At 41.3% G+C, this 9836-nt stretch overlaps 2 protein-coding genes across 2 annotated transcripts; one reads left to right on the top strand and one right to left on the bottom strand.

The window, feature by feature from the left end:
* Positions 1-1647: 1647 nt before the first annotated feature.
* Positions 1648-3016, top strand: SARC_05991 (GDP-L-fucose synthase). The gene has a single exon (XM_014300128.1). It carries the CDS (start codon positions 1743-1745, stop codon positions 2724-2726), a length of 984 nt encoding a protein of 327 aa, XP_014155603.1. The 5' UTR covers positions 1648-1742; the 3' UTR covers positions 2727-3016.
* A 1185-nt stretch (positions 3017-4201) lies between these two features.
* SARC_05990 (deoxyribonuclease TATDN1) lies at positions 4202-8699 on the bottom strand. The gene is made up of 8 exons (XM_014300127.1): positions 8671-8699; positions 7221-7286; positions 6634-6747; positions 6181-6342; positions 5854-5982; positions 5391-5508; positions 4865-5074; positions 4202-4374 (listed from the first exon to the last, which is right to left on the bottom strand). The coding sequence occupies exons 3-8, from the start codon at positions 6731-6733 to the stop codon at positions 4263-4265; spliced, it is 831 nt and encodes a 276-aa protein (XP_014155602.1). The 5' UTR covers positions 6734-6747; positions 7221-7286; positions 8671-8699; the 3' UTR covers positions 4202-4262.
* Positions 8700-9836: the final 1137 nt, after the last annotated feature.

Here is a 9836-nt window from a genome sequence, read left to right as displayed (position 1 = left end):
TTTGTTTGATGTTTGGGAAACCGAGGGTATTTAGTGCCCGTGATGACGGCTGCTGCTTGAATGAGTGCTGAGTTAAAGCGCTCGAATAGGGGGTCCAACGCATCCTTCCATATAGGCGGAGCCCAGGCAATAATGTTCAGCCCATATGTAGCCGTGGATAGGATGAATGTTTTGAACATCACCAGTCGGTTGCGGGGGTGTCGCCAGCTGAAGCCATGGAAGCCATAAGCCCGGAAAGAGGCGATACCCAGTGACAATGCTGCAACCAGGGATTCCATATGTCTAGCGAGGTTGATTCCTGGTACTCCGTGAGAGAGTGGGAACCCCAGGTATTTGGAGTGTTCCGGTTCGGCATGTGTGGGCGCCAGTTTCAGGGGGAGGTAACGTGTGTTCCGAGGTGCGTCTGCAAGCGTCGGCGTGATAAGCTCACCATTTATACGGAGGGTTGGCGCCGCGTGTCGCAAGTCGGTAGATCGTACTCGGGGTTTAATGACACCCTGTTCGAGGCCAGATTTGCGTCCCCACGCATCAATGTCATCTAAGAAGGGCTGGAGCGAAACCGATCGAGGGGCTTGGATCCGTGTGTCATCGACAAATAAATAAGAACGGAGGAGCTTGGGCCGAAATTGTGCTAGCGTGACAGCTAAGGAATCCATGTAGATAATAAAGAGCTGGGGGCCGACGATTGAGCCTTGTAGGATGCCATTCGTTCTAAGGAATAGAGACGAGAGAGTGCCGCGGTATGTCACTCGGGTAGTGACTCTCTCAAACAGCGCGCGGAGGCAGTTGATCCAGTTTTCGGGCATTCCAGCGTGACGCAGAAGTACCCATAAGCGTGGGAGAGCGACCTTGTCGTTATGGATAGGGATAATAATATTTATTTAAAAATAGGTACATGGCCTTCTGAAAATTGAACATTAGAAGGCGCCTCCTGAGAATTAGACAAGAGAAGGCTATGGGCCTATTGAAAAAAAAATCTAACTCTATCCGTGATCCGACCAGAGGGCAGAGCGCCTGTCAAAATTAAAAAACCTTGCCCTAAAAACTGGCAAAAATTCTGTGGAAACGGTCCGTACCGGCCAGCAATGGACGACTACCAACCCGATTGGATATAAACTATAAAACTACCCGACTCACACTACTGCTAGAGTCAATAGTCAAGCATTATGAAATTTACCATTGGTTAATATAATGCTATTGCCAATCTGCCATCTTGTAAAATTAATAGAATCAAGCATTCGTCTCTTTGTTGCAAGGTAATCTGAAATATGGTTTTTTGGTTTCTGGGGTTTTCTAAAAAAAAAAAAGCATTTCGGACCAGTCCGTCCGACTCCCTTATACTGTAATACGACTTTTTTTCGTTCCTGCAGTAGTAGTCTACAGCAAGTATTGGACGTCGGGACAATGGACATAGAAATTCAAAACGTAAGACAAAAATGCGTATCCCGAATGTCGTTTCCCGAATTTCGGAAATTTGGTAACCAGGAGTGAAACCCTGTGTCCCTATGCCGTCTGCAAATCTATTGTAGGGTTGTATTTGTGAGCTTTTTCCTCAGATACCGTTCACTTTCTCCATACATGCTTGGCAACATAAAAAGTTAAATAAAAACGACCACCAACAAACAACAGACTTTCCAAAGTATATTTCATATACATACTGCAGTATTTTAACGACGGTTTCATACGGCCATATTTTCGTATTGGCAGCAATCTACTATACATCACCACAATTCCATAGTACAATGACACAAGAAAGCAATGTCGTCCTTGTGACAGGCGGTACAGGACTAGTTGGGAGTGCCATCCGTAAAGTTCTTGAAACGGCGCCGGTAGATAGTGAGTTCGGAAAGAAAGCGGGCGAAACCTGGATTTACGTAAGAAGTAAGGACGCTGATCTTACAGACTATGAATCAACCAAAGCGATGTTTGAGAAATACAAACCTACCCAAGTTATACACCTTGCGGCAATGGTTGGAGGCTTGTTCAAGAACCTAAAGTACAACGCTGAATTCTACACGAAGAACCAGGCCATGAACGACAACATCATCCGCTGTAGCAAGGAGGTCGACGTTCAGAAACTCATCAGCTGCCTGTCTACGTGCATCTTTCCAGACAAGACAACATACCCCATCGACGAGACCATGGTACACAATGGGCCTCCACATCACTCCAACGAGGGTTACGCTTATGCCAAGCGTATGGTCGAGGTGCAGACACGCCTTTATGCGGAACAGTACGGCTGTAACTTTACGACCGTCATCCCGACAAATATCTTTGGACACGACGACAACTTTAACATGGACGATGGTCACGTGATTCCGGGTCTCATTCACAAATGCTATCTTGCGATGCGGGACAACACTGATTTCGTTGTATGGGGAACTGGATCGCCTCTGCGTCAGTTCATTTATAACGATGACCTGGCAAAATTGTTTATCTGGACTTTGCGCGAGTATGACGACCCCAAGCCCATCATCTTATCTGTTCCTGAAGAGGATGAGGTAAGTATTAAGGATGCTGCTTTGGCTGTAGCTCGGGGTATGGGTTACCCTGTGGAGAACGTGAAGTACGACACAACCAAGAATGACGGTCAATTCAAGAAAACAGCTAACAGTGACAAGTTCAAGAAACTATATGGCAAGCCTTTCGAGTTCACACCCTTCGAGGAAGCTGTGAAAGAAACCTGTGAATGGTTTAAGGCCAACTACGAGAATGCTAGACGTTAAGGCAATGATGCTAGTATGAGTGATCGCGGGCAAACCTTTGCAATTGTATCGAGTTGGGACATTTAGCACAAACAAGTATCCCGGTGTCGCAATCTATATTGCAGCGTCCTTTTGCAGTTGATATAGAGGGGAGAGGTAGCAGTGCTGGCTGTGTGTCGGGTGCCAGTTATTCAAGCCGAAATTCACTTTTTTAATTAAGAAAAACATACAATATTTACTTTTTATGTCAAGGATCCACTTTCGTAATAAATAGAAATTGGACTACTGGTATGTGAACACCGAGATGAAAGTAGGAGGCTATTACAACTTATTGTTGCTTGTACTGTGCAAACTGCATTTTAAGGATTTTAAAGGTACGGGAAGAACCGGTTTGGGTATTTTCGCTGCCGACAATGTTGCCAACAACCGTCTCCAGCTAGGAAGGAGCTGTTTTTTTCTTAGTATCTCTCGTTCTCTCACAATTCTGCACATCGGCAGTTGCAATTGGGGAACCATACCATATGTGTGCTGCTTTATGCGGTTGTACGTACTCTTAGCCTCTGGAATTAAGGGAGGCGCCACAGGAAATCTACGTTCTGATTCACTACGGTAGCAAGATCGTAAACGGTTCAGATAGTTTTTGATTCTTAAGGTTCAGTGGCCGCTTCTTGTCATAACTCTGAATTATTTCTGAGTGCATCGAGGGAACAAAGGGTCGCGCAGCATCATATGGAGCATGAAAATTGGCATGTTAAAGTTCAGAATATCAAACTTGCTTTCTAAAAATTCTATACACCGATAGCGAGTATGAAACAACTCATACAAACAAACTACGCAAAGCATACAAAGGATCACTGGCATTGTATAGTATATTAGTTCAGTAGACGCAATTTAAGTGCCCAGCGGGCATAAATATAGTATACTGATATCGTTCGTTAGGAGGTGCTAACAAATAAATAACTCATTCGTTTCAGATAAAGTCTATCTCCTTTCAGATAAAGGCTATCTCGTTTCAGGTAAAGTCTATCTGTACAAAATATGTAACAGTGAAACCTAAGTCAGATTTCAAAAGGAGCGAGATGATTCGATGCCTGTGAGGATAATAGATATCACGAAGATTTTGCGGTTGCACAATAATCGTGTGCTAGTATTATGGAGATGCTTTTCACATAACTAAGCATGTGGGCCACACTATCTAATCCTGCCTGAAGGAGCTGGCGACACGCAAATTTCTCGCTTGAAGGGGTGGTGAGTTGGCCGAATGATTTATACCGTATACTCTACTTATATATAGACACCGGAAATATCTGACAATCCACAAACACAGGGGCTGAATCTTAGTTCAGTAAAACTGACTCGGGATGATGAGTGAACAGTAGTGGTAACTGATATATTGATTGATATGGACTACGCACTAACAATGCGTCAGATGTAAGGTCAGGGGTCGATGGGACCCAAGATGATGGTAGATCAGTAATAGAGAGGTACTCACAGAAGCGCGGGAGGGAAGGATATCCGTCTGTTTATTCAGTGGAAATATTCTTGATGTATCTGATATCATTTCTTGGCTTCAGCAGGGAAAAACAAATCGTTCGTGGTCTTGAAGATGCACTCTGCAGCGTCAAAGATATCCAGACCTTTTACTGATGCAACTACTTCCAACACATTCCTATGTGAAGAGGTTCAACGCGAAAGGAGTTTATTAGGCGACTGAGAGCAAAATTGACGACCAGATATCGCACGCTTGACATGCATCTATATAAAAAAACTCGTACTATGCGGAAACACGCCGATCAACTCTGGTATATATGTGGTCTCGAGTTACAGCTTGTACCCATAGCCGGTGTTGGCATCATACTTGCATCATGTACTTTTAGTATACAATAAGAGATTAACAAATTGAGCACAATAGCTAATGGTGGCTGATACTCTTGATAGCTGTATACCTATTAAGTGGGAACAAATATTGATGAACCTGGAACAGCACATATATGTTCAAAATAATTCATATAGCCTCTAGTATTTGCGCTGCGATCACTGTGCAGAAAGCCAAGCCACTTGACACGACGATTGACACTTTACATCTCAAATAGTATCTGAGAGTTGCTGTTACACATATTTTGTGGCAAAATGAGCAACTATTGACGACTAGAACTCACCTCAACGTGCAAGGTTCATTCCTGCCTTTGATCATGCAACCATGTTCCCACCGCTCTTTTTTCTTTTGTACGGGCAGACTTGATACATCCGTGTGCTCAAAACTTGCGTGAGTCCTTCGAATATCGCACCAGGGAGCGTCCGTTTCAATCATTAGCTTCTCTACAGGAATGCTCTTCAATACTGTCAAACTCTCGGGTGTCTTCAAGGAGCTAAGGTAGGAGAGGGGTTGAGTGAGAGACCGTTGAGAAACATGCTCAAACATGACGGAAAATAACGTATGAGGTACATATACAGCCCCGGGCATGGCTGGTGCTTGCGGATATAGGTATACTTTCCACCACATTGTAGACAACAAAATATTATAATTTGAGCTAACGGGAGAATACAGTTCTTTAACAGTCACTTTGAAAGATATAAGTATGAGATCAACGGCAGCAGAAACTTGCTAACGCCTGTCACATTAGAAAACTGGCACCAGGAGCGCATACTGAGCAAGATTCGATAGAAATAACACTGAGCACATACCAACCGTTAATTCCAATAAACAGACCCATCTTGATGAACTCTGCGGCTTCTACTTCTGTACCATCGAAAGAATGAACCACTCCCCCGCTGATCCTCCCGTGGTGTCGGCGCATGATATCTGAAATGATGCATGAGTGGACAATCCGCAGTTCAATTGAGCTAGGGTGATAGTAATGGTGATTAAGCTAGAAAGTCACAACAGACGACACCTCCTCGTTGTGCTTGCATCAATGTCACAGTGTTGAAGACCGGGATTAAAGGTGATTTACAACTGCTACCTTCGCAGGCAGGTTCATTGATTATTTCTGGCAGGGAAAGGCTTTGATCGTGGCCGACGTAGATACAGCCATACCACACAACTAGATTTATATTTAAATTGCTTCTGGGCGGGATGAGTATGTAGTTGAATTTGTCAAGCTCATATCTCAAGTGAAACTTGTACTGTCCTGTTTTAATGACTCACCGAGAAAATCTGCGTGGGCAGCTCGACAGTGGAGAAACATCGGCAATCCGGAATTAACTGCCAATTCGATTTGCTTTTCAAAGTATACCAATTGCGTTTCTTTCGGACAGAAATGTAGTCGATCATAATCTGCATGTATCAAGTGACATGTTAATTACATTAAGTATAGCAAAGCCAGTCTCACACATTCAAGTGATATAGTATTATATACATTCCACAAGTGACTGCAGACAGGTACAAGACACGGACATTAAATCTAATGGATGGTTAAATTTGAAATAAAATCAACTATACTCCAGTGTCGTAATATGAAACCGGAGAACGTACCAAGCCCGCATTCTCCAATAGCGACCACCTTTGTACCGCCCGCCTTTATTAATTCTTCGAGTTGTTGATAGTATCGTTCCGGGCCTCCAGATTCGCCATCCCCATCCTTTAAGAATTCCGAGCATCGTGTTGGATGGCATCCAACTGTGCACGTCAACATATCTACAAAATATTGGTTAGGTAAACTTCAATGTGATCGAACTCGCGCTCCGTTTTGAATTTAAGGTCAATTTCAGAGGATATTTCACGAGTCAGTTTGATCTCATATAGAGTATACCTCCATTCACTGTAAATCACTCACATTATATGGCAAGACACTTTCGGGCAGAAACCGCAGACAAATGTATTGAGTTCTGCCAGCACAAACGAGTGAAGACATTTTCAACAGACACGTGAATGAGTGTCACCGCAATCCAAAGTTAGCTAGAATTATAGACTACAACTTCCACAAACCATTAGTTTTGGCCAGTTCCAAGGCTTTCTTCGCATCAGAGACAGATCCGCCAGTCACAATCATATGCACTACACCTGCGGTCCTTGCCCGTTGCATCATCGCCTCAAAATCATCTAAGAGCAACCTTGAAATAATGAGAATCAACAAATACATGTGCGCAGGATGGATTGCTCGAAAAAGAATGAATATTTTTAACTATGGACTCTAATTATGTTCCTTTCCATATCCAATGCAAAGCGTTGACTGGCGACAGCAGCAAGATACGCCGTGTCTGATGCGATGCAGATGTTTTTGAAATACAAGAGTAGAATATTATGATAGCCACTAACACCGATACAACAACATTGCAACCGTTGCTCATGCAGCAGAAGGCTCAGAAAACGCACATACTTCACCGGTAATGTTCACTCTTTTTACGATAGCGAGTAAACCAGTATATCATTGCACGTGTACGCTTAATGGTCTAGACAGAGAAATAGTTTAGACAATAGAAGGCAAACCGCTAATTCTGCTATGAAGTTCATAAACTGTCGATAAAATAATAAAGCGCGTCGCATCGTATGGCACCAGTTGCAAGAAAACATACCTGGATGTGACTGTTTCCCTCGGTACAGTCCACGGAAGACGCTGTCGGTGAGATTGACCCCAATGTCTGTTGAAAATGTGCCGTAAAGCTTAATTAAATGTCTTGCCAATCGAACTAAAAGCAACAAATATGGATTTTATTACAGAGAATGCGTGTACATAGACTATACAATTAGCGAATACATACGCTGCTGTAAACACTCACAGCCTCGTGGTATCAAACCAACATAATCAAGCCTTAAAACAACCGATATATTTGTGACTTTTGTATTCGGAACCTCCGACTTACAATCTCACGTACATGCGCATTCCTTTTGCGGGCACTCTCTACGACTTTTTCCATACTTATAAAGCCATTGTTATGAACTACATCTACATTACAAATTTATTACAATACTGGTGAAGGAGACCCGTACTGACGAGACTGAATTGTTATCTGAAAACCAGCTACCAATCTAGACTGCGAGAACGCTCATATATATACACATACATATAACTTTATATATATATGTATACACACACACACACACACACACACACACATATATATATATATATATATATATATATATATATATATATATATATATTAGTACTTATATTTGGAATAAATAGCGTACTGCCATACACTACAACTGTTGCCGTCATATACATAGGAGTATAGTGAAAGGTAGCTAGAAGTTGCGATACAATTCAACCTAGGAAATCTCATGGCAACATCTGTCGACAATAGTATCGGGGAACAGGCACAAGCAAACTCGCCGAACGGATTTTTACTGTCAAAAAGACGTCGTTGCAACACACATTCTTTTTCCTGACTCAGACATTCTACTTTGAAAGTCGATCTCGCGGTTAAAAGCACCCTCCCTATCCTAGAAGTAACTATTGAGCTGCTTGTTGTACGTAGTATGTGTGTGTGTCGTGATTTTGGCATTTGCGAACATTGCATTTCACAGGAAAGAGGTGCCTCATGATTGAATCAATATTAACACGAGCCTTCTACGTGGTTTTAAAACCCAGTGCGTGTTTCATATTAAATTTAGCAAGTATGTCAATGGTTGCAGAACCGGAATTCGATAGAAATAGCCTTCTTGACGCCTAACACTGGTGACTAATACATGCCAAGAGTTATGTCCTTTGATTCTTGGTGAAATACAATCTATTAAGTGTGTGACTGTTCCTTCACACATTCCTTGATTTTTGGTGTTTTGGTATACTCGATAAGTCTGCAGAGAAGCTAACTTTACTGATACAGTGAGATATATAAGGCAAGCAGATACTACACACAACATCTGCACCGACCTAACTCTAACTCGATTAAAACGTCACTGGTGATTCGTAGATGGTCGTTGAGCTGTTACAATTTATTAATACCCCACTCAGATTGTTACGCGAATGCCACCTTGTAATAAATGTAAAGCAGGCACCAGTTTACTCCAGATCACACATACCAATCAGTCTTAAGGACTTTTTAGCCGCCATATTATATACGATGTGTAGTTGCTATCATATGCTTGGGAGGCCTATATTACACAGAGGTGTCCATCCGCGGAGATGTTTTGTCTGTTTGTTTATTATCATTTTAGTTTTTTATACAAAATACAAAAATAAATTTGACCATTGCAGGAGCTTTTTCTCACCGCAGGAGGGCGGAGGCTATGTAGTATTTATGATTGACTTTTAAAACAGTTGACATTTGACACAAGGCGTTGACGAGAGTATCAACTATCAACTATCACGTATGTACAAATTTGAGAGAATGTGTATTTATTTAGTATTTACACGACCTTCAAATCCTGTTATGAAATCCTGGACTATGTATAACTTAAAGGTCACGTCACAAATTTTTATCTTCATTATAAGAGTGCAGAAATCAAAACTCTCTCGAGTCTCGAATGTAAGTGTGTAGTCTCAAAAAAAATTACAAAAATGAAGCAAATGATGATGATAGAAATACTATATTTATTATTATTATTGAATGAGCACAGTTGTGGTTGTGTCGTGTATTTAAGTTGGCTTTCAATTTCCATCATGTTTCATTCCTTGTAAAAAAATGGAACAGCTTGTAAAATCAAACTTAAAATATAGCATTCGATATTTGCTTAGAACATAATCCAAGCAGAGACGCGACCCTCTGATCGTAATACGACCTGTGCATCTTCTTGTAATTTACGATTGCACCGCGCAAAAGAAATCCCCGAACTAAATGTCAATTTATAGCCTATATCCACGATCAATAAACAACATTAACTATCGTCAAGCACACGCCATATGTTTTGAAATGAGTGTACACTTATTATGAACACGTGTAACACATTATTGAAACCCCCCAATTACTCAGCACCGTTGAAAGACAAAATTTGTTTCTAGTATAAAAGCCATCGCAAAATATTGTCCTGCATACTTTTTTAAATTTATCATCAGCCTGGATTGATTTTTTCAATTTTACAGGCCACCACTAAGCTAAATAACGAGTATATATATATATATATATATATATATATTAACGAGTATATATATATATATATATATATATATATACTAGATATATATATATATATATATATATATATATATATATAGTATAGTAGTTAGTAGTAGTAGTACGTAAGTAAGT

This window comes from Sphaeroforma arctica (genome assembly GCF_001186125.1).
Source record: "Sphaeroforma arctica JP610 unplaced genomic scaffold supercont1.410, whole genome shotgun sequence".
Taxonomy (NCBI): domain Eukaryota; class Ichthyosporea; order Ichthyophonida; genus Sphaeroforma; species Sphaeroforma arctica.
Note: the sequence above shows the minus strand (reverse complement) of the source record. Positions and strands in the feature narration are given on the sequence as shown.

Excerpts from the sequence above, each read along its gene's own strand:
- SARC_05991 (XM_014300128.1), top strand. The coding sequence starts at position 1,743 with ATGACACAAGAAAGCAATGTCGTCCTTGTGACAGGCGGTACAGGACTA.
- SARC_05990 (XM_014300127.1), bottom strand. The coding sequence starts at position 6,733 with ATGATGCAACGGGCAAGGACCGCAGGTGTAGTGCATATGATTGTGACT. Across the intron at positions 6,343-6,633 it reads GGAACTGGCCAAAACTAATG|ATATGTTGACGTGCACAGTT; the intron begins GTTTGTGGAAGT and ends AATATTTTGTAG. Across the intron at positions 5,509-5,853 it reads TGCCCACGCAGATTTTCTCG|ATATCATGCGCCGACACCAC; the intron begins GTGAGTCATTAA and ends GCATCATTTCAG.